At 50.4% G+C, this 23941-nt stretch overlaps 3 protein-coding genes across 3 annotated transcripts in view; 2 read left to right on the top strand and 1 right to left on the bottom strand.

Moving 5' to 3' along the window:
- Positions 1 to 2348, top strand: part of ANKRD39 (ankyrin repeat domain 39) — a 16352-nt gene extending 14004 nt beyond the window's left edge. Inside the window, exon 5 of the transcript XR_003907784.1 lies at positions 2263 to 2348. The gene's annotated coding sequence lies outside the window, so the exon portion shown is untranslated. The remainder of the gene's footprint in view (positions 1 to 2262) is intronic.
- Positions 731 to 7216, top strand: ANKRD23 (ankyrin repeat domain 23). The gene is made up of 9 exons (XM_029937222.1): positions 731 to 950; positions 2263 to 2406; positions 2583 to 2711; positions 3695 to 3820; positions 4064 to 4162; positions 4247 to 4345; positions 4500 to 4598; positions 4719 to 4817; positions 4918 to 7216. The coding sequence occupies exons 1-9, from the start codon at positions 924 to 926 to the stop codon at positions 5011 to 5013; spliced, it is 918 nt and encodes a 305-aa protein (XP_029793082.1). The 5' UTR covers positions 731 to 923; the 3' UTR covers positions 5014 to 7216.
- Positions 7217 to 10888: 3672 nt separating this feature from the next.
- The window catches only part of CNNM3 (cyclin and CBS domain divalent metal cation transport mediator 3), a 13459-nt gene continuing 406 nt past the window's right edge, over positions 10889 to 23941 (bottom strand). Inside the window, exons 2-9 of the mRNA XM_029938504.1 lie at positions 23484 to 23939; positions 18376 to 18519; positions 17297 to 17446; positions 16746 to 16915; positions 16445 to 16541; positions 15726 to 15859; positions 15146 to 15287; positions 10889 to 11938 (exon numbers count right to left, since the gene is read on the bottom strand). Coding sequence (XP_029794364.1) covers positions 11874 to 11938; positions 15146 to 15287; positions 15726 to 15859; positions 16445 to 16541; positions 16746 to 16915; positions 17297 to 17446; positions 18376 to 18519; positions 23484 to 23939 — 1358 coding nt within the window. The 3' untranslated portion in view covers positions 10889 to 11873. The remainder of the gene's footprint in view (positions 11939 to 15145; positions 15288 to 15725; positions 15860 to 16444; positions 16542 to 16745; positions 16916 to 17296; positions 17447 to 18375; positions 18520 to 23483; positions 23940 to 23941) is intronic.

The following is a 23941-nucleotide window of genomic DNA, read 5'->3' on the forward strand; positions in this document are numbered from 1 at the left end:
TTATTTCCTACCTATCAGATTTCCTTTCAAAGGTCAAGGCAGAATTTAAGGCACAGCTGGGTGAAGGGCATGCTTGGCATCTTTAAGAGAATTAGGAAGTTTGACTTTGGTGGCTTGAGACAGGTTGCTTTGTGACTGCATTAATGGTTGGCATTCTGTACTTGGACCTGGAGTGGTTCTCAGTCCAGCTTCCCTGTGGAAAGGCATGCTCCCTGCAGGAGAGCGTCGGGTAGGGGACCTGCATGTGTGGGGCCTGGAAGGCTTTTCAAGAGGCATGAGGTGCTGATGACAGGCTGGACTTGGCTCCTGGTGGCGGTATAATTTAAAACTGGCTCTCAGAGTGGTGAGGGAGAAGAAACAGGAACCGTAAGGGAGAGGAGGGGACCACCTGGGGAAGGGAACCAGCAAGAGTGGGGAGGACAGTCTTGACACTGGGAGTAAAACGCCACCTGAAGCCTGATTCCCTCCCATAGGTGCCATGAGGATTCCTGATGCAGAGGTCAGCCTCTTGAACCTGTCCGTGCAGAGGACTTCTCTAGGATTCTGGCCTCCTTTTGCTTAGGACAGGCTGGCGGGGTCTTCAGCATCTCCAGCAGCTAGACCTGCAGCAACATGGAGGCTCACACTCGACTCTTCTCTAGTGGCCCAGGCACTCCTGGCCATGAGTTTATTGGTTGAACCACTCCTGAGCAGATGCAGGAGGGTGGGTGTCTGAGCATGCACCTGACTCAGCTCAAAGTGGTTCCTGCTGCCTTCAGCGGGCTATCCGCCCACACTGGTATTTTGGTCAGTGTTACAGAGCCGCTGAGCTATCTGGCCCAGGCAAAAGCCTCTGGCCTGCCCTGCCCCCAAGAGCTAGCTCTCTATAAAAGGGCTGAGCCACTCAGCTCCTCTCACTGGGGGTGTGAAGAGCAGGGGGGACCATGGATGTCATCAGCATCCAGCAGTTGGTAAGGACGAGGGGCAGAGGGGTGGGAGGCCAGGCAATTGTCTAGACGCTTGCAGGCCAGCTCGGCAGAATGAGGCGGGCAGGCAGCTTCTAGCTGTGGTCTAAGGATCAGGTTTTCAGAGCAGAAACATGCAGTGGTTTTCTGGTGTGGCAGCCCAGTTCTGTGAGGTAGCAAGAGAAGGAAGCAATGGGAGGGCATTGAGTGACGGCAGACATGACAACCCTCAAGTTTAGTGAGTTGTGCCCTGGACTGTGATGGCAAAAGAGAAACTGGAAATGGTAGGTTTCTTTGGAAGACGAGTGTAGCTGGGTGTGAGTTTAGCTCAGCGCTATGATAGCCACTGCTCTTAAAATGGCCCGGAGTGGCTGGCTGCCTTGCTTGGGGTGGGCGGGCGGGCAGGGTGCTCTTGAGCTCCCAGGCAGGGAGAGAAGTTATACCAGTGACACTTAGGGGTGTCTGTTCTGGTGAGGCCCTGGAGGCCCTGGACTCAGGCTGCCCAGCAGGTCCCCTACAGGGTGGTGCCTCAGCGGGCCCAGCCCAGTGCAGCCTCTGCTGGGAAGTGGGTTGCAGGGCCTGAGGAGGATTAGGTTCCAGCGTTTTCTTTAGAAAAGGATATAGTTAGTCCTGCATGGCTGGGAGCCCTATCTGCCATCTATCATCCCAACGTTTTCCTTTTCCCCCAGCGTCCTTATTCCTCAGTGCTCCCCAGCTCCTGAACCTCCAGCAGGTGCAGGGACAAGAACAGATCATAGTATGGTGGGTTCTGTCCCAGCAAAATCCCAGTACGTAGTTTCCTCCTCAGCCTTGTGAGCTAGGTGCTAGTGTTACCCCATTCTAGTTATGAACAAACAGAACTTGACAAGAGCCAAGAGTTAAACCCAGGAGTCCACAATTTTACCTAGGAGGCATCTCCTCTGTCCCTCTGAGTTCAGGGTGAGGTGGCAGTATGGCGCGGTCTGGTAGGAACACAAGGACAATGGCCCAGGAGGGAAGCTGAGGTGTCATACCCTGAGCATACCTGGACACGAGCCCAAGAGTATAAATAGATGTGGTGTCATGCCCCCAATCGTGTCCTGCTGACAGGACAGGGTAGGCGGCAGTTATCCTGGGCCCCAGGCAACACTACAGTAGGTGAGAGCCAATAGCCACGGGTGGCAGGGAACATGCCTGCAGGGTGCCAGGGAACTTTGCAAGGGGTCAGACCACTCAGACATCCGCAACACTAATCTCTGTAGGTCTGCTCTTACCAAGACCCCTGCTGTGCACTGCTGTGTTTTCTAAGGACTCATTTTTCCTTATCCTGCTCCTACAGGTATGTGGAGAAAGAATTGAAAGAAAAGCTTTGGGATGTGGACATGGCGTTGCTGATCATGGAGACGGGTGCAGAGCCTGGAGGCTGGGAGCCCAAGAGGCTGTGGTCCAGGAGCAGAGGAAACTCAAAGAAGAGAAGAAGAAAGTAAGCAGTGCTGGGGGTCCAGTGGGTACCAATCTCAAGGCTCAGCAGTGAGGGCCTCAGGCAGCTGGGGTCTCTCCGGTGGATGGGAGACATGAGGGGGAGCCCAGCCAGGAGGCTGCCCTTGAGGCTTCAGTGACCAAGGCTGACCATTGGTGTGGTCTGGTCTTGTGCCCCAGCTTGAGAGACTGAACAACTCCAGACTGAACCTGGAGACCCTGGCTGATTTGAAAAACTTGGTTCAAAGACGAAGAGAAAAGCGACTGAAACGAAGAGTCCCCCCTAGGGCACCTGACCCCATGGTTAAGGTAAGTGAGGAGTTGGGGTCCAGGGAGGGTGCACACCCGGCGCTGGAGTTTGTGAGGAAGTGCTTCCTGTTCCCGTGGGAGGGCTCAGGGAAGAGTGGATGCTGCCAGCCACCAGCTCACTGCCAAGGTCTGCCAAGCTGAACGAAATCCATTTTGGAGGCCACACAGCCCCATACTGGTTTGCTGGGGGACCATACATAGCGTGGCTTAAACAACAGGTTATTCTCCCAGTTCTGGAGGTTGGAAGTCTGAGATCAAAGTATCAGCAGGGTTGGGTTGTTTTCTTGTGAGGGCTGTGGGGGAGTCTGTCCCTGCCAGTCTTCTAGTTCCCTGGGCTTGGTGGCTAGCTTCAGTGTTCCTTGGCTTGTGGGTGCATCACCCCGGTCTCTGCCCACGTTCACGTGGCACTCTCGCTGTGTGCAAGCTGTCCCCTTTCATTTAGGACACCACTCATAGTGGATTAGGTCCCATTTTATCCCAGTGTGACTTCATCTTCACTCATTCCAGCTGCAGTGACCCTATTTCCAATAAGGCCACATGCTAAGGTCCTGGGGTTGGGACTTCAACATAGAAACTTAGGGGGAAGGGGGCAAGGCAACCCATAATGGGCATAGTAGATGCCTAGCCAGTCACAATCTACTGGGGGCAGGATGGTTAAGAATCTCTGATTTGGGGACACTTGTATGGCTGAGTCAGTTATGCATCTGACTGTCGGTTTTGGCTCTGGTCACAATCTCACAGTTCATGAGTTCGAGCCCTGCATCAGGCTTCGTGCTGACAGTGCAGTCTTCTTGGGATTCCCCCTACCCTCCTTGCATGCACTCTCTCTCAAAATAAATGAATTTAAAGAAGAAAAAGATTTAAAGAAAAACTGTATAAGCCACCAGCCAATATGCTCTTTGGGGCCCACCTGACGGAGTAGCGGAGCCCCAGAGGTCTGTGGCTTCAGGAAGTCATTTGGTCTCATCCTTCAACTTATCCAGCTGCAGCCCCAGGCCCAGGTGGAGTCTGTGGACCTGGAGATGTTCCTGACGGCGGCTGCTGAGAACCAGGAGGCCCTGATTGACAAGTACCTGACAGACGGAGGGGACCCCAATGCCCATGACAAGGTAGTGGGAGTGGGGAAAATCAGACTGCAGCAGCTGCAGGGGTGCGGTCTTCAGGGTGTTCTAGTCCCAGCCTAGGAAACTGCAGGCTGTTTCTGTTTTATGTGGCACAAGCTGCTTCCCGAGCCGGGAGGGAGGGGCCCTTGATGTGATCCGGCAGCAGGCACATCTGTTCAAGGAACCCAGTGCTGGGAATAGGATTGGGGGCAGGGCTCCCTCTGCCTCATCTCCCGTCTCTACCCCCAGCTGCACCGCACAGCCTTGCACTGGGCCTGTCTGAAGGGCCACAGCCAGCTCGTGAACAAGCTGTTGGAGGCAGGTGCCGCTGTGGACGCTCGTGACTTGGTGAGAACTGGGAAGGGCTATCCTGCCGGCAGACACCCTGCCTCACACACAGCACAGCAGTGCACTGATGCTTTTGTTTTGTAGCTGGACAGGACACCTGTGTTCTGGGCCTGCCGTGGAGGACACCTGGACATCCTCAAACAGCTGCTTAACCAAGGAGCCCAGGTCAATGCCCAGGACAAGGTGAGGGTACCCTGCTGTGCGGTGGTCTGCTCAAGAGCAGGTGGTTAAGTGTACAAGAGCTCAGGCTGTTCCCAGAGGAGAAAGCACAGCCTTTTGGGGTTGCAGTGAGGCCTCACCACTTGGGGTGAACACACACTCTCATTTGTTTCCTTAGATCTGGAGCACACCCCTGCATGTGGCCGTGCGCACAAAACACTGTGACTGCCTGGAGCATCTCATTGCGTGTGGAGCCCACATTAATGCACAGGACAAGGTAAGGTGCTGGGGATTCTGGACTTGGACTTTTGGACCAGGGACAGTGACTGAGGGAACCGGAAGCTTGAACCTTCCAGAGATGGGGTGGTCAGGAGGATAACATCCCCTTTCTCAAAAGGAAGGGGACACAGCTCTACACGAGGCCGTGCGGCATGGTCACTACAAAGCCATGAAGGTGCTGCTGCTCTACGGAGCCAAGCTGGGCGTGCAGAATGTGGTGAGTATGAGCAGGGCTGCGCCACTGGCCTCAGGGTCTGAGAAGTAGGGGTGGAGCTCCTGAGGAGGGGAAAGGACTAATGCCGTATCCTTGTTCCCAGGCTTCAGTGACCCCGGTGCAGCTAGCACGAGACTGGCAGCGGGGCATCCGGGAAGCACTGCAGGCCCACATTGGGCATCCCCGCACCCGGTACTAGTGACAGCAGACCTACAGGGTCACTTCACAGCCACCATTCCATCCTCATGCCCTCACTCATCCACACCCCTCTGTGGATCTCACCTCAGTCCTCTGTCCTGGGACTGCTTCCTGAGGCCAGCAGGTGAATAAAGCAGGCCCGAGTCAGGGATGACTTGTTCCTTGCCAGGGCACAAGCTAAGAAGGGCTGACGCAGAGGACCACAGGGAAGCAGGGAACAAAGTGGGTCCAGGTGAGGAACAGTGTAGGGAGGGTGGGAATCCAGGATGGAGCGAAAATGGAAGTCCTAAACCTTGAGCTGCCCGGGGTCAGGTACTAGATGTCCTTGGTATCCCCTGATCCTCAGTCTGGGAGACTGTGCCCCTCTCTCCACAAGGGTGGGGATTCAGCACTTGGCTAGTAGCTGCCCTGGGGCAGGGGTTTCTCTGGGGACTCCATTCCTATCAGCAGCAACCCTGATAGTGTGGAGCAGCTCTAGACAACTTTGGCCTTAGGGATTCTGGAGTTGGGTCGGGCCATCTGGAGGGGATGCTCAGTAGGTTTGAGCCCCCACTGCAGCAGAAGCCCAGCACCAACCTGGTTGCCTCAGAAGCCCTAAGACTGAGGAGCTAGAGCAGATGTTTGTTTATTTTAGGGAAACTGTGCCTACTGCCTCAGGGCTTTGGTCAGCTTGCTGCTCTCTAGTTGGCCAGCTGGTGGCGCTCCTTGTAAGGGTGAAGTGCCTGGGAGCTGGGGATTGCTTGTGGCCCACCCAACTTGTGGGGTGGTGGCCCGTAACCCTATTTTGCCCCAGGCAACAACACCCTGGCACTAGAGGTTGAGCTCTTGCCTGGACCGCGCAGCTGCACCTGCTCTTTCTCCCGTAGCCGAGGCAGGACACCGAGGAGCTGGCGACTCGGCCCTGGAGGGGAAGCAGGAGTGAGGAGCACACCTGCTGCTTTCCCTCCTCTGCTAAGTGGTGGCAGATTTAGGACCCAGCTTCCCATAAGCTCTCCTGAAGGCCCCTTCCTTTCACTACCTTTTCCGTTCCATGGCGCAGACCCGTACTGCTGGCAGGGCTGGGCCCTGAACTGGCAGACTGAATTTTAAGGAACTCTGCCCTAAATGGAGAACTACAGGTTGGGGGCCCGGCTTTAAGATGAAGCACCAGCCTCCCTCACATACATAAGGTACCTGGATTGACATCCATTTGGCAGCAGTTCTTTCTAGTCTAACATTGGCGGTCTTCTCAGGCCAAGCTCAAGGCTATTCTTACAATGTGAAAAAGCGACTAGAGCTCCCACCAGGGGGCACACACCTTCCCTTCTCACAGACAGCTCCTGCCCTGCCGTGAACTGTAAGGACAGTTCACCCAGATGCTGGAGCCACATGAGAAACAGGTATTCAAGTTCATGGAGATGACTCCCCATCTAGAAAATGGGGACCCTTAACGTGACAGACAAAACACCCATTTTATACGCATCAGTATTTTTTGTTCATTAAAACTGGTTGACTATCACAGCCTACATGTCTGTTCTGGGCTGGGAGGGGCCTGTTCATTAGGCCCAGGGCCATGTCTTCCCCAGCAGCAAAGCTCAAGCCTGTTAACCATACTGGCCTGGCAGCAAGATGGGCTCCCAAGTGCAGAGTGGGGAGTCCAGGCACTTGGTTTTTGTGCTCAGCTCCGAGAGCACTGATTCTCAGCCTTGGCTGCTTAGCCGACAATCATGAGGGAAGGTTTTAAAAGTCCTGATACCCAGGGGGTTCCTAGGTGGCTCAGTCAGTTAAGCTTCTGACTCCTGATTTTGGCTCAGGTCATAGTCCTGCTTAAGATCCTATCCCTTTGCTCCTTCCTACCCCACTTTTTTTTTTTTTTCCTTTGAGGAAAAAGTCCTGATGCCCAAGCTAATTAAATCAGCATCTCTTGGGTAGCATCTCTGGGGTAGGACCCAAGTATCACCATGATCGTGCAAATGACATGCCTATGTAGGAAATCCTCAAGGATCTAGGAGTTCAAGATCTCCAAATATAAAACAAGCCTACAAAGGCCTATTTGTGTGCATTAGCAATGACTACATGGACATGAAAGTTAAAAAACACATTACCTCTCAAAATTGCCCTTAAAAACAAAATAGATTGGTGTACATCTAACAATACATTTAAGGACTTTTATGTTGAAAACTGCAACACACTGATGAACAAAATTAAAGAAGAGTTAAAATAAATGGAGACCTACCTTGTTTGTGGATTGGATGATGGGACCTAGTAAAGATGTCAGTTCTCGCCAAGTGATGTACAGGTTTAATGCAGCTCCTACCAAAAGTCCCAGCAAGATTTTTTTGTGGGTCAGATTTAGAAATTCATGGCTAAAACAATTTTGAAAAATAATGTGGGAGGAACTGGTTTACGTGACTTCAAGACTTAATAATAAAGCTATGGTAATCAAAACAGTGTGGTATTAATGCAAGGACACACAGATCAATGAATGGAACAGAACAGACAACGCAGATACAGAAATATGCCCAACTGATTTCTGACAAAGGTGCAAAAGAAATTTAATGGAGAAAGGCCTTTTCAACAAATGGTGCCCAAGCACCATTCAGCATCTATAGGCTGAAAAAAGCCCTCGGGGCGCCTGGGTGGCTCAGTTGGTTAAGCATTCAACTCTTGATTTCAGCTCAGGTTATGATATCACAGTTCACAAGATTACGCCCTGCATCAGGCTCTGCTGACAGCAGAACCTGCTTGAGATTTTCTCTTCCTTCCCCTCCCCTGCCCACATGCACTTGCTCTACCTCTCTCTCTCAAAATAAAAACCAACCTAAATCTTGAACAAAAATAACTTAAAATGGATCACAGACTTAAATATAAAACAAAAAAACAATAAAGACTGTAGGAAAAAACAGGAAGGGCACGTGGGTGGCTCAGTGAGTTAAGTGTCCAACTTTGGCTCGGGTTGGTCATGATCTCACAGTTCTTGAGTTCAAGCCCCACATCAGGCTCTGTGCTGACAGCTTGGAGCCTGGAGTCTGCTTCAGATTCTGTGTCTCCCCCTCTCTCTGCCTGCCCCCCACTTGCACAGATCTCTCTCAAAAATAAACATTTGAAAAATTTAAAAAAAGCAATCTTTGGGATCTAGGATTAGGTAATGAATTATTAGACACGATACCAAAACCACAACCCATTAAAAAAATGGGTAAACTGGACTTCACGGAAATTAAAAACTTTTGTTCTATAAAGAATCCTGTTTAGAAGATGAAAAAATAAGGGACTGGAAGAAAATATTTGCAAACCAAAAATCCAAACAAAGGCCTAGTATTCAGAATATATAAAGAACTCTCAAAACATTAAAAGACCAAGCCAATTAGAAATGGACAAAAGAGGGGCACCTGGGTGGCTCAGCTGGTTAAGCATCCAACTCGGTTTCAGTTCGGGGCCTGCTTGGGATATTCTCTCCCCCTCTCTGCCCCTCCCCTGCTCGTGCTTTTTTTTTTTTAATTTTTTAATGTTTTTATTTTTGATACAGAGAGAGACTGAGCATGAGAGGGGGAGGGGCAGAGAGAGAAGGAGACACAGAACAGGAAGCAGGCTCCAGGCTCTGAGCAGGCTGTCAGCACAGAGCCTGACGCGGGGCTCGAACCCACGAACATGAGATCTGACCTGAGCCAAAGTCGGAGGCTTAACCAACTGAGCCACCCAGGTGCCCCTGCTTGTGCCCTTAAAATACAAAACTTAAAAGAAGATGGGCAAGGGGTACCTGGGTAGCCCAAGCGTTTGACTTCAATTCAGGTCATGATCTCACAGTTGTGGGTTTGAGCCCCATGTCAGGCTCTGTGCTGACAATTCAGAGCCTGGAGCGTGCGTGCGTGCGTGCGTGCCAGGCTCTGTGCTGACAATTCAGAGCCTGGAGCCTGGAGGGGGGGGGGTGTCCCCGTCCGTCCTCTCTCTCTGCCTCTCCCCCCAGGGCATACTCTCTCAGAAATAAAACATTAGAAAAAAATGTTTTAAAAAAGGCAAAAGAACAGGTACTTCACAAAATAGCCACATGACCAGTTCTACATCAGCCATTCTGTTAATACAACTGGAAGCCACAAAGATACCACTACACACCTACCAGAATGGCTAAAATAAAAAATGGTGACAATACCAAATGAAGATTTAGAGAAACTGGATCATTCACACATTGCTGGTAGGAACATAAAATTGTACAGCTACTCTAAAGACATGTAGCAGCTTATTTAAAAAACTAACCATACAGAGGTACCTGGGTGGCTCATTCGGTCAAGCCGCCGATGCAGACTCAGGTCATGATCTCAGTTCATGAGTTCGAGCCCCACTTCAGGCTCTCTGATGGCAGTGCAGAGACTGCTTCAGAACCTCTGTCTCCCTCTCTTTCTGACCCTCCCCATCTTGTGCGCTCTCAAAAATAAACATTAAAAAAAAAAAAGACTATGCAGTGACCATACAACATAACAATTGCATTACTGGACATTTATCTCAGAAAACCAATGTTTACACAAAAGCTTGTAATGAATGTTCATAGCAGCTTTATTTGGAATAGCCAAAAACTGGAAACCACCCAGATGTCCTTCAATGGGACAAAGTAGATCAAGGAATACAACGCAGTAATCAAAAGGAATGAACTACTGACACACGCCAACAACCTGGATGTATCTCGGAGTATTATGCTGAGTGAAAAAAGCCAATCCCAATGGCTACATACTGTTATGATCTCACACAACATTGTTGAAATGACAAAATCTTAAGATTAATGGTTGCCAGGGATTAGGGATGGAGGCCGCGGGGGTGGGTGTGGCTGTAACAGGGTGACTGGAGGGAGATCCTTGTGGTGATGGGGTAGCTCTATCTAGATTGCAGTGGTGGTTACACAAATCTACCTGTGGTGACAGAGAACTATGCACCCATATTGTGCCCGTGTCAGCTTCTGGGTTTCGATACTGTATTATAACTATGTAAGAAGTAACCATTAAGGAAAACTGGATGAAGGGTACCTCTAGTTTTGTAACTGCCTATGAATCTGTAATTGTTTCAAAATAAGAAGTTGGGAAAAAGTAAGCAATAACTCTAAATGCAACTTGGTATCCTGGATTGGATCCTGCAACAGAAAAAGGATATTGGAAAAACATATAATCCAAGTCAAGTCTGTAATTTAGTTAACAGTTTTGTACCAATGTTAATTTCTTTTAGTTCTGAGAGATGTACCAAGGTTATGTAAGATGTCAACATTAGGGGAAGCTGAATGGAGGGTATACGGAACTCTTCTGGGAGTCTAAAATTATTTCAGGGGCGCCTGGCTGGCTCAGTCAGTAGAGCACGCAACTCTTGATTTCAGGGTTGGGAGCTCAAGCCCCATGTTGGTTTGTTTAAAAACAAAAAAAATTATCATTAAAATTGTTTCAAAAAAATAAAATCCTGATACCTAGACCAATGAGGCTCCCTGGAAGGTGGGCCCCAGGTATCCCACATTTTTAATTTGCCAGGTGATTCTAATGTGCAGCCAAAGTTAAGAACCACTGTTCTGCAAAAGAGATGAGGCTGAAGTATCTGTTTCCTACCTGGGTTTGCTCTTAGACTTCCCAGAGAACAGTTTCTAAGTGAGCACACCCTTGTTCTTTGGCCTTCATTCCCACTGGTCCCAGATAAGGGACTCAAATTCCTTTGAGAAAAGCTCCAGAAATCCTCCTCCCTACCTACCCAATCTGAGATCCTAGGTATCTGTGATATCCCAGTTTCTACACAGCTGAAGAACTGTGGAAAGTAAATGTGGGTAAACCAGAAGAAAACACAAATACCCCCTTGTTCCCAATTCTCTAACACCCAGTAGCTAAGGACAGCAAAAAAGCAGAGAGCTGAAATGTTTCAGAGACATAAGAACACCTGATGTCATGTTCTTTTTTTTTTTTTTTTTTTAAAGAAAGGGGATGAGGATCTGCCTGGTCTATAACCAACCCTTACCTGCCTCTCTGCTCTCCCTGCAAATTAGAGGCCTCCACAGAGGCCCAGGAAGAAGGTTCCAAAACAGGTCTAACAGTTGGTTGCTCTCCCTGGGATCCAGCAACTAAGGACTAGGTGCAGCAGACCCCTTGCTCCCATGTGTGACCTCTTCTTAAAACACAGAAAAATACTGTTAGTGGCAATTAAGCAAGACAGGCTGAGAAGCAGAAAGAGCAGAACTCCTCAGTGCCACTGGGGGCCAGCCTTGCTTGCTCAGGGCTCGGAGCTCAGGGCTCAGAGAAGCAACCTCCACAGGAGGGAGCAGGACAGTGGGACATACTGTGGGTCACCATACTTCTTCTAGGTTTGGCACACGGAACAGGCAGGGGCGTGTGCTTTGAAACATGGCACTGTAAGGGAAGCCAAATAGTTCACCATGGCCAAGGTCATGGATGTCAACCCCCAGCCAAAACTAGTACTCCTGGTTTGCTCAAAAAGTGCTGCCAGCAGCAGAACGTTGGCAAATTAAAAGCAAAGCGAGTACAGGTCACGGCCACATAAAGGCAGTAATTGTGCACTCACATCATGGCTTGGCCCAAAGAGGTATAAATACACTGCACTGTCACAGGCTGGCAGAAGGCTGGGTCCTGGGGACCGGAGATGACAGTGTTCTTTCCATTCCCTTCAGAAGCAGGCCTGGAGGGCTGTACCCCAGCTGACCCCCATTTCCTAAAGGAGGGCAGGGCCTGCTGAAGGCTCCTGGCACTGAGGTCTGGTTCTGAGGACAGCCCAGGACCAACATCTATAAGGGCCATCTAAAACGTGGCCTGGAGGGGATGGGGACAGGCTGATGGGAAGCTACTCCTCGGCTCTCCAGTTCCCCACATGCTTGTCCATTGCCCACACCCGGGGCTGCCTGGCAAGCAGTTAAACCCCTGGGTTCCGCCCAGGGCTGTCCTCCGCTGGGAGGCCGGCTCTGCTGTGGTTGGACCCTAGAGGAGAGAGGGAAAGGAGAATTAGTATCAAAGCCAGCAAAAGAAGCGGGCCCTATCAAAACTAAGTGTTAACATCATCTTTAGGACAGAAAGGGGCAGATAAGACAGAGGGGCCTCAGGACACCTCAGTATCAAGGCAGAGCTGGGAGTGATGAGTTAGGAAAGTGGGCAGGCTAACTCCACATCACAAGAGAAAACCCCTGGGAAAAGGGGCTGCATCACTGAGAGGCAGGAAAGCAGGGTAGGGGGTTTCTGCTCATAGGAGGCCACGGCCATAAATGCTGGACAATAAAACACCTGCTCTGGAAGGATGCTTTAGTTTCCAGTGCCGACTGGGTGTTTCATGACCCCTCCTGTCTTCCAAAAAAATGAAAAGTAGCAACAAGGGACAGGAAGGGCCCACTCACCGCCCCCCACCCCAAGAGAAACACCTCCCAGTCAGGGGTGAGAGTGGGAGCAGTTTCCAGGGCTCCTCCCAGCAGCTAAGGGCTGGGGAAGGAAAGCAAAGAGAAAGTGAAAGACAAGATATTTACCTTGAGTATTTTCTGAAAACAAAAAATGCTCACTAGTCCACAGTCAATTATCAACTGCAGTTTCCAAATGTGCCAAAGAGGGAAAGGTCTACGGGGAAGGCTAGAGAGAGCAGAGGGGAGAGAGACAAGAGGAGACCAGCTATGCAGCTGTGCCAGCAGGGCCTCTCGGCGTGGGCAGCACCACGGGCACGGACGCGCAGGGTAGGGGCTTGGGCAGCACATGCAAACCCACTGCCCGAGCCTCAGAACCAGAGGGAGCAGGAAGCGTGGTGTCTGGAGTGGATTCGCCCTTGGAAATCAGCCCTGTGAGTGGTGGCTGTGTGGTAGTTCGCCCGAGTTTGAAATGGCAGGCCAGGGGTCGGGAATCTGTAAAGGGCCACTATTTTCAGGGTTTGCAGGTCTTATGGTCCCCGTGGCAACAATTCAACTTGGCTGCTGTAGCTAAAGACAGCCATATACAATCCATAAACCAACAGGTGGCGTCCAATAGGTCTTTATTTACAAGAACCAACAGCTGGCCAGTTTGCCGACCCCTGCTGTAGGCAGTTAAAAATAATTGTGCCTTCCAAGCATCTCAATAAAGGCATTTGTCTGCCAGGGAATCTAGTGCCAAAGTCAATCAGGGGATGGTTCTGACCTGCACTATTTAAGCGATGCCCCCAGCGACACCTCCATGTGTGTAGCGACACTAAGCTCTCCTGGGCAGCGAGTCCACCCACCAGAGAGACCGCAGCAAGAACTTTAGGAGCCAGGGCAGGGAGCACAAGCACAGCAGACAAGCCCCACCAGGGACAAATGTCAGGGTGCACTTAAGGGAAAAGCAACATCATGGCAACAGAACAGGGTATGCTAATCCATTACACAGAGGAAAATGACCCACAGAGCCACTATAAGTTACAGGTTTCCCTGCTTTCCAAAAGCAGAGTGTTCCTATGGAACCTTCCGTTAGCGAGAATGGCAGAGAGTGAAGAAACAATAACCGTTCCATAAAGCAAAAGTCCTCTTCACATTTCTTTCAGTTAGTGAAAACAGGCACAAACGTCAATCTTTCGTAAAAGCAAAAAGCAGCACCAAGCAAACTTTGGGGGGATACCTGTAGCCCCTTACAGGATTGCCCAATGAGCGGCTGCAGCCAAAAAAGGACCTTCAAAAACTGTGCATAATGAAAGAGGAAATGAAGGACAAACCATCATTCTTAGATTTAGGCCTACACCTTGAATAGAACATGTGCAGTCTGAGTATCAGATGGAAAGTTCACGTTGAAAAAACCAAAACCAATGTTCACATTTTGAAAGAACAACATACTGGCTTTTGAGACCCAAGTCTAATGTGATGGTGTGAACCTCTATACAAGTGGCATCTCACAAAAGAACAGAACATCACAGTGAGTAAATAGAGACCTGATCAGCCCTAAAAGGCAGACCACCACCTCTCAGTGCACATTCACAGAGAAAAGGCGGAAACGCCCAGAGCCAAGGTTTGAGCAGCACACCTCAAGCTGGGGACGCCTTTTACCAATGCAGAGATGAAGCGTTCAGGGGCTGAGCTGCTAATGTGACCCAGCGGGGGGGCCCTCTATGTCCTTTCACCTACATGTCCCCTCTCAGAAAGTATCTATCATAAAAACATATTCATGTTCTCAAGTATGGCTTTAAGTAACCAGAGCTGTTCCCTAGGAGATGCCCCAACCCAGAGGCCAAGGGCAGGCACAGGCTCCAAGCCAGAGTGCCTAGGTCTCTCTCTGCTTCTGACTCTTCAACTGTAAAATGCGCCCAACTACTATCACTTCTGAAAATGGCTGGGAAGTTTTCTTAGAGGAATTAGGATGAGAAAAGCTCCTAGCACAGTGCTAGGCAGAGTAAGGATTCAAATGAGCTTAGTGTCCCCACTGCAGAGTGCCTGGGGCAGCCGGTGGCCTCTCTAGAAGCCCCACCCACTCCTCCAGAACCACTCAGCCCTGGAGTGTATCTCTGACTCCACCCAACTCAGGAGCTCAATCAGGATAAAAGCACATTCTTGAGTGTCAAGGCTAATTAAGTTCCTTGACTTTTCCCACTCTTACAAAGCCCTCTCAACATAGGCTTTTTATTTTCCCTTCTTTTGCTCTTGAAGGCGTGGTTTGCCATTCCACACTGCAAAGTCTATTTCTTACAATGTGATGCTCCTGCTCAAAGTGGAACTCTGGATGCAAAGGGCATGCCTTAAATATTAGCTTGATCTGACCAATGTCTCAACAAGTGCCCTTCTTGGTTTCTGGGAGTATCCACCAGCCACCTTCTGACCCAGGCCCACAAGTGACCTAGATCTTCAATTTCCAGGTGACCTAACCCTAATCCTAAATGACCAAGAGTCTCTGAGCTTGATCTTACTCCCACTTAGCAACTAACTATTCTCTAATTAAGTCACTCCATCCTAACAGGCCCTCCAGAGAAAATGCTAACGTAATATGCGTTCAACGTCAGCTGGCCTACAGCACAATGCCATCCGAGCTTTAAAACCAGTGAAAAGAGAAAGGGGAGTGGATGGGCAAAAAAGGGAACAAGGAAAGAAGAATGCAAAGCAGAGTGAGGGTAGAGAGAGTGAGTCTGTTGTGCGCGAGCAGCAAGGACGGCACAGGACATGCACTCCTTCTGGGCTGACAAACCACGGGATGGGGCCATGAGGGGCTCACCTGCTGCTGCTGCGGCTGACTTGTCACCAAGAAGCCTGGTCTGGCTACCTGGGATGACCTGGAGGTCTGCGTTCTCTGGGGACTGTGGCAGGTTCTGGGCTCGAGTAGCCAGGAGTGCATTGAGGTACTGCAGCCGCGTGACCTGGCGGACAGGAAGCATGACAAGGAAGGTGCGACTCGTGAAGCCAGATGGAGAAAGTGAGGTAGGAAAGATCACACCTTTCCTTCCTACCCACAAGCACCAGAACTAGTTGGGAGAGTCACCAGCAGGACCAAGAAAAATGAAGAGCTTTAAGCTACCTAAGGGCAGAGGGAGCAATCAAGCAGTGTTTTTAAGATCTCAAAAGGAAACCGGGTGCACAGTCCCAGCAACAGGACTAGACTGCCAGCAGTCAGAGGGGCCTCCAGGAGGAGCCAAGGCCATCTGTCCTTCAGAGCAAGTACAAGGTCTTGCTCTGTGGAGTCTCAGGTTGACTCAACTAGAATCTACTCTTAGCCCATACAAACTTGTGACCAGCTGGTTCAATCCTTTAGGGACACAAAGCTGGTTAAAAGCCAGTACCAGTGAGCAGCCAGTCACCTTAATGAACTGTAGGTCGGAGAGGGCCCTCACGGTGTAGTCAGGACAGTATGCAGACAAGCGGCCACCATCGGCTGGCTCAGGCTGCAGGTCGTGGCGGATGGACTGGAGCGAGGACACTGGGGACTGGTGAACTATCAGAAGGAACAAACAGTGACATCTCTGGTGGGGACCACTGCAGTCTCTAATATCCACCCCACAGATAGCTAGAACATAGAGAAGGAGAGCAAGCATGCTTCCTCCCGGGAAAGGCTGGCAGGGGCAAGAGCGAGCAACAAAGATAAGCCCCAAAGAAATGTTGCCCATTCCTTCTACACAGCACAGAGAGGAGAAAAGCCAGCCTGTCCCAAAGAGGAATGTCTGACAGGACAGGGCAACTGGGTGGTTCAGTCCCTTAAGTGTATGACTCTTGATTTCGGCTCACAGCTTGTGAGATTGAGCCCCAAGTTGGGCTCTGAGCTGACAGCACAGAGCCTGCTTGGAATTCTCTCTCTCCCTCTCTCTGCCCCTCCCCTGCTTGCTTGCTGCTTGCTTGTGAGCGTGCGCATGTGTGCATTCTCTCAAACAAACATTAAAACACACACATAGAGGAACACCTGGAGGAAAAGGAGGCCAGAACCCTGGGCGCTGGAGAGCCCCCGCAAGCAGCCAGGCAGGTCAAACTCTGCCCAGCCTCGCGGCTGAACCGAGCCTTCCGCTCTCAGAGGGCTGTAGCTTACCTGAGGATGGTGCTGTCAGGGCAGACACTCCATAGTAGGTGAAGGCCCCATTCTCAAACTTCAGGCCCTCTTTCCCGATCTCCACCTCAACCCTGCCCTGGGAAGTGGACGGAAAGGGAGGAAGGAGGAGCAGGGAAAGAAACAGATGTAGACAGATTACCTTTCCTGCCAGAAGAGAACACAAGGAGAAAGTAGCAACCCCAGTTATTCAGGGGGTGTGTATCTAGATGATCCTCCCTCTTCTCAGACCCTTCCCTAGATTCTGAGCAAGTGGGAGGCCCCGGTCTGGGCTCCCAGTTACCTGCAGGATGAGAATGAAATAATCCACCGGCTGGCTGCGCTGGTACAGGTAATGGTGTGCAGCCAGACGGTTGCTCTCGTCAAACCTCACTTCCTGGTTGACGCTGGGATGCTTCAGCAGGTGCAGCAGGACCTTCTCGGAGATTCGCAGGGGGCTGAATACATCCACCTCTGCCCCATGGTGGAAAAAAGGGACAGTGTCCACCAGGCCCAGAGTGGCCTGCACAGCCACACCCGACTCCTGCTGCCCCACACGAGCCAAGTCGCCTCCCCAACACAAGAGAGCTGGGCAGGCACACACCCACCCGCTGAGGCTCCCTGCTATGGCTCGCCGGAGGAGGCACCAGCCTGGGCCCGGCTCTCAGGCACCTGGCAGATGGGAGCTGCCCCTCAGATGCCCTGAGATGCTGACAGGGCTACAGAGAGAAGCACAGAAGTTCTGGACACTGTCCTTACTGGGAATGAGGGAGCACCTGGTATCGGCCTGGAGGTCTCCGGACCCACTGGACTGGGAGCAAGAGCGCAAAGACAAGGCCCATCCTTCACCCTCACCTCGGGACAGGAAGCGCTGGGTGGCCAAGAGCAGCTGAGGTGAGATTTTCACTTTATATTCATCGTCAGACACCTTGAACAAGGAAAATTCCTCTTTCCGCTTGAGAGGGGCGCTCAGAGCAGCAGGCTTCTTCCTCACTGCGGTATCTCCTACAATGGCAAGAAAGCCTGCTGAGCCATCAGTAGCCCTCTAATCAACATGGCCAACCCAAGGCATATTGCCAAGGCCTGGAGGTTCTTGGGGGTGGGAAGGGGGCAGCATCCATACTCCAGCTAGATCCCAAGGGAGTATGGAAAGCAACTACTCCTGTCCTCAGAGTTGGGAGATAATTCTAGTATGACAGCAAGGCTGCCTGTAAAAATAATAGGCATTCCTGGTCATTAAAAGACCCTTCACCAGAAAGCACGCATTTACAGATAACTGGTGCTTGACAGCACCAGCTAACCTGATGTCTGCATACCTATGGCAGCCTGAGGCACCAAACTAAAGAGGCTGTATGTGGGGGACAGAAGCGTGAGCAAAGCGATTCACCTGATAATAGGGGTGAGATGTTCAGTGTCCCAAGTGTGCATGTGAGACCTCAGCCATTGAGCAAGGATTCTGCGTGTACCCTGTAGACCTCAGCCATCATCCTAAAAAACAGACACTTCTAAGATAAGCCCCAGGATCTTCTATTTTGGAAAGATCCTCTCAGCAGTAAAGAATGGGATACTTGGAGGAGATGCTTCTGTAATGTACAAAAGAACATGAGAAAGCCAAAGGGCCAAGGCAAACAGGAGACTGGGAAAGGCCCATAAAGGGCAGACCCCCTCCATGCAGGAGAAACCAAACAATGCGGCTGAGGCCCTAACAGGAGGGACCACCCAGGCTCTGCAGCTAGGTGCAGGTGGGGCCTCCTGAAAGAGGGCAATAGTGACCAGAGGCAGGGCTAAGGGGAGCGGAGCCTGATCAGGTAACAGCTCTGACTGGAGATCCAGCCTCATTTTCAGCAACACAGAGACCTTATCCTCTGATGCACACAACACATCTTGGTAGGCTTGAAAGCTGAGATGCTACACTGCCAGGAGTCAAGACTCACGGTAATCCTCAGACTCATCCAGGATCTCAGACTTGATGATCTCCTCAATGACGTCCTCCAGGGTGACCAGGCCCAGCACCTCGTAGAAGGGGTCCCCTTCACCCTCGTTGTTCACCCTCTGCACGATGGCCAGGTGGGACTTCCCTGGGGGGCGGAGACGCTCAGATTACAGCTTGCAGGGGGCCTCCCATTTTGCTTAGTCCCACCTGGTACAAGCTCACCAAAGGGACAGAAGTTGATGTTTTTCCTTCAAGGTGCCAAGCACAAGATGGGACTCACTTTACATCCCAGGAACCTAGATCTCGGGCACTATGTTCACCTGCACAAGGCCACCCAGGCGGTGGCAGAGCGGAGTTGGCCTCTGGTCTAAATGAACATGATGTAGACAAGGATGCATCAGACTAGGACAGACACAATACGGCCGCACACACAAGGGCACCAACTCCAGAAGCACAGGCGCCCCTGGGACAATCTAAATGGCAGAGTGGAGAGGGGACACCCAATGATTCTCCTGGGGAGTATTCCTAATTCTGAAAGCTGTCCTTTATTTCCAGAAGCCAAGGTCTATGAAAGTTATCCAGGGAGAAGATGGTAAACGGTAATCAGCCAGTCAGAGCCCCAGCTGTGTGGGAGGAGGAGCAGCCGCCTGGACTCTTCACCCTCCTCATGTTCAGGCTAGCTTCCTGTTGGTTTCTTTGGTAAAGAAATGTAAGCGTGAAAAAAGCCTAAGCCTCAGAGTGGTGGGGAATACTGAGAAAATTTCAAGAGTCTATTCTGTTTTTTATCTACGAAAACTTTATACCTGTCCACAAGAAAAAGAATGTAAGCTATACAGATAATTTTAAATTTGAATAGCCACATTAAAACACACACACGCACAGGTGAAACTGATAACATTACCATTAATTCAATATAGCCAAAATATCATTTCAACAATCAATATAAAAATATTAAAAAAGGGATGCCTGGCTGGCTCAGTCTGTAGAGCATGTGCCTCTTGAGCTCTGGGTTGTGAGTTTGAACCCCATGTTGGGTGTAGAGATTACTTAAAAATAAAATCTTAAAAAAATATAAAAATAAATTACTTAAAAATTAAAAAGAAATCAGGGGCGCCTGGGTTGCTCAGTTAAGCATTTTACTCTCGATTTCAGCTCAGGTCATTATCTCACAGTTTGTGGGATCGAGCCCCATATCAGGCTCTGCGCTGACAGTGCAGACCTGCTTAGGGGTCTCTCTCCCTCCCTCTCTCTCTCTCTCTCTGCCCCTCTCTGCTAGCTCTCTCAAATATACTTAATTTTTTTTTAATTAAAAAAAATTTTAAAAATTGAAACATACTTTCCTTTTTTGCACTGTCTCTCAAGTCTGGTGTGTGTTAGGCTTTTCCAGCACATCTCAGTTCAGACCAACACATCACAATTCAGACAAGCTTTCAAGAACCATATGTGGGCAGGGGCTGCAGAGGGGGCTGTGTAGAACTAGGATACAGAACTAAGAGAAACTCACCTCAGCCTTTTGAAAGACACTTAAGGTAAAAGCTAGCCTGGATCCACGTTAAGGGAGTATTTGTTTCAAGAATCTTTTGGTAAAAAAAAAAGTCAAGTTCACCTCTTTGTATGAATAATAACCTTACGTACCTTGGATTTAATTACAGTGTAGTGAACAGAGCTCAGAAACACACTCTCTGGGAACTCTGGCACACTCTTCACTCCTTCAGCATCCATGCCCCACCCCCCAGCGTCAGGTGCAGAAAGAGCTCTGCTCCAACTTTAGACTGAATAAAAATGTCCAGTTATTATTGGACCACTGGCCAGATGATCAAGAAAGGAATGAGACTCTAAAGGAGAAAACACTTAACTGCATTCCATCAAATCTAAGATGTCCTCAATTGTGAGATACATCCTGATTGCAGAGAAGCTGAAACACAAAAAAATGCCAAAGACGTGAAGGATTGTGACGTTTCATGCTTCCTGCATGCTGGCCACTAAGTGCTTCATTCAGTTATTAACTTACAAATCCTTCAACAACTCGATGAGGGAACAGACATCATTCCCATTTACAGTTTGCAGAGACAACTGAGACCAAGAGAAGGTTCAGTGACTCTCCAAGTGCAAAACCTGGATTTGATGGGGCACCCAACTGCAGCTCAGGTCATGATCTCACAGTTCATGAATTTGAACCCCACATCGGGCTGTCTGCTCAGTATGGAACCTGCTTTGGATCCTCCGTTCCCAAGCAAGTTCTATGGAGCCATAGACAAGTGGCAGATGGCACATCTTACCAACATCAACCAGAAAGCCCTGCCAAAGCTCTATGAGTTTTAATTTTAGTTAGCAAGCTCAAATGTACTGTTATATGGATACTAAAGGACTCTTCCATAATGCCTAATTTCTAAGATATTTGCAAAAACGCAGTTGGGAGTTTAAATTCCTTTGCCTTCCTTTATTTTTTTGAATATTTATTTTTGAGAGAGAGGGAGACAGCATGAGCAGGGGAGGGGCAGAAAGAGAGGGAGACACAGACTCTGAAGCCGACTCAAGGCTCTGAGCTGTCAGCATAGAGCCCGACGCAGGGCTCAAACCCACAGATCATGAGATCATGACCTGAACTGAACCGACTGAACCACCCAGGTGCCCCACCTTCCTTTATCTTTTTTAAAATTTTTTTTGTTTTTTATTTTATTTTTGAGAGACAGAGAGAGAGAGAGCACAAGCAGGGAAGGGTCAGAGAGAGAGAGGGAAGCACGGAATCCGAAACAGGCTCCAGGCTCTGAGCTAGCTGTCAGCACAGAGCTCGACACGGGGCTTGAACCCACGAACCATGAGATCATGACCTGAGCCAAAGTGGACACTTAACTGACTGAGCCACCCAGGCACCCCTTCCTTTATTTTTTAAAGCAACTGTGGGAACATGTCCGAGGAGAAAAGTACCAGGATAACATTCCTCACAGCAGCTCTGTCCCTTTACAGAATCGTAGGGATCCTCTGGCTTCTGACAATGAATCAGAACTCAGCTCATTTAAAGTAGAGACTCTGAAAAGCTCACACATCCTAATTCCTCCTTTGGTTGACTATCCTTGAATATTTTCATTGGGGGAGGGTTGACAAAGATGACCAGATTAAAAGCTTTAAAAGAAAAAAAAAATGTTTTTTACCACAGCTCCAAAGCATTCACTCTTCCTGGTAATGTTTGCACCTCTCAATCATTCACCTTCCCTTGGTAAGTGGTCTCTTCCCTTAGCTTCTAGGACGTTCTGAACCTCTGGTTCTCCTCAGCAGCCTCTCCTCAGCTACCCTCCATCCTTTATATGCTTGTGCCCTCAGGGGTTTAGGCCTTTTGCACCACAACCAGATCTTTATTTTCTGCTTGGGTCATTACCTCCTATTTCTCATCAACTGGTACAGCCTTTCTTTTGGGGCACTGCACAAACTCCAAAATTCCAGTGTCCAGAACAGATTTGTCTGCCTCCACCCCCACCCCCACGATGATCCCCCTTCACTGTAAGTGCTCTGCTTCAGGGAAGGGCACCTCCACCCCCAAGCCAGAAACTCCAAGCTTCACCCTCAGCTCCTCCCTCACTCCACAGCTCCTTGGCGAACCACAAAGCCTTCTCAATTCCACCTTGGAATACCCTCTTGGACCTCTTCTCCAGGCCCACTGCACACCGTTGCTCAGCCCACCACCGTTTCTTAGCTGAACCCCCCACCCCACCTCATTGGTCTCCACACCAGTCACTGCTCTGCTCAAAGTTAGCGCCCTAGAGATCAAGTCCAGCCTTCCCAAGCTCTCAAGCAAGGAGATGGCAGGGGCAGGACGGAACCCCCCTCTGCGGACTGCAGGGCCCGCAGTGCTGGCCAGCAGGCCACAAGAACTTCCACTGCCTGGGAGACTACAGTGGCCCAGAGAGAGAGTACTTACCACCAGAAGTCTGGCCTCGGGTGGAGCCCCCCTCCCCCAGAGTGGGGCTGCACAGCCACTTTCTGGGGAAACAGCCAAGAGCACCCAAGAGATTCTCTAGCAGAACAGTCAGCTGCCGAGCAAAGTCTCCTACCCAATCCCCAGGTAAAATAATGACAGTAACTGCCCAACTATTCAACACCCAAGCCATGACTAAGTTTTCAACACCCATGCGGACTGGGGCCAGGGCACTTCACAGCTGCCAAGCAGATCAGGGGGTTTTGCTATCTTCCCCGGCTCACATTTTGCAGCCTTTAGGGTCAAGCCCATCCGCAGTCCTGGGGGTCCCCCATGCTCACCCTGCAGAAGCACGTCTGCGAGACGCATGGCTGGCGGACAGACTGCGGCCAAGCTCTGGGGAACACACCCACGCCTGACAATGGAGAGGATGAGAGAGGAACCCACACCTTGACACTTGGGAGGGTGGGTTTCCATTTTTACTAGCAACCTTAGAGTTGCTCAGACAAGCCAAGGTGAAAAGAGAGGGTGCAAATGGGGAGTTAAGGGAGACCCTGAGAGACCTTACTGGGCATGAGAAAAGGGGAAGTTAAAACAAAAGAAGATGGGAGAGAAAGGAGAGACTAAATCAGCATCCATAAAGTTGCTTCTGGTGAAATCAAGGCAGAAGTTTCTTTCACACCTGCGGGAAATTAGGAATCATTCCTTCTGTTATCAGCAAAGCAACAACAGCTCATCAGTGGCCTTATCAATGATCCACAGAAACATCACAGACCCAGCTAATTTGCTATCACGTGTGCAAATTAACAGCGTCCAGATAACTCGAGGCTGCACTCTCTTCTACATTCTTTTCGTTTCTATTTAAGAACTTAAACCTGTTACAAAGCCAAAGCCCACAAAAATGACCCTGACCATAAAAAGCTGGTGGTGAGAACCAGGTGGTCACAGCTCCACCAATTAGGCCTACCAGGAAAGGGAGGATTTTGCTATCTACAGCGCGCTGGACGACAGCCTTTCAATATTTCAAAAGGTTACTGACAGCTGCAAGGGCATCATCGAAAAGGGCACTCGGTGGCCTCACTGCCCTCCGTAAAGATGGGACCCTTTCCTCGAGGCATCCATAACCCCCCACTTTTTTTTTTTTTCCAGCAGAGGTCTCTGGCATTCATGTCCCCTCCCTGATATCCCCACTTTACCTCGTTTGAACTCCTCTAGGACAGCGTCCAGCTTGGTGTCGTTGAAGACGAAGTGGAGTGGGTGGTTGTAAAAGCGGGTGATGGTGCTGAGCGGCGTGCAATCTTCGGGGTCCACGAAGGCCAAGTCTTTGAGGTAGAGCATGTCCACAATGTTGGAGCGCTCCTCCTCGTACACCGGGATGCGCGTGTGGCCGCTCTGCATGATGCTGGCCAGGACGCCGAAGTCCAGCACGGCGCTGGCATCCAGCATGAAGCAGTCCTCGAGCGGCGTGAGCACGTCCTCTACGGTCCGACACCGCAGCACGCCTTTGCTGAGGTCGCTGTAGGGGTCGCCGCCCCCGCGCGCCAGCTCCAGCACGCGCTCGCGCAGCCTCCCGGGCCGCGCCGCCAGCTCCAGCAACTGGCCCACGGGCAGCGCCACGGGCAGGGTCAGCAGCACCGCCAGGCGGCTGAGGAGG

The sequence above is a fragment of the Suricata suricatta genome, chromosome 4 (assembly GCF_006229205.1).
Source record: "Suricata suricatta isolate VVHF042 chromosome 4, meerkat_22Aug2017_6uvM2_HiC, whole genome shotgun sequence".
Lineage (NCBI taxonomy): Eukaryota > Metazoa > Chordata > Mammalia > Carnivora > Herpestidae > Suricata > Suricata suricatta.

Excerpts from the sequence above, each read along its gene's own strand:
- ANKRD23 (XM_029937222.1), top strand. The coding sequence starts at position 924 with ATGGATGTCATCAGCATCCAGCAGTTG. Across the intron at positions 951-2,262 it reads TCATCAGCATCCAGCAGTTG|GTATGTGGAGAAAGAATTGA; the intron begins GTAAGGACGAGG and ends CTGCTCCTACAG. Across the intron at positions 3,821-4,063 it reads ACCCCAATGCCCATGACAAG|CTGCACCGCACAGCCTTGCA; the intron begins GTAGTGGGAGTG and ends CTCTACCCCCAG.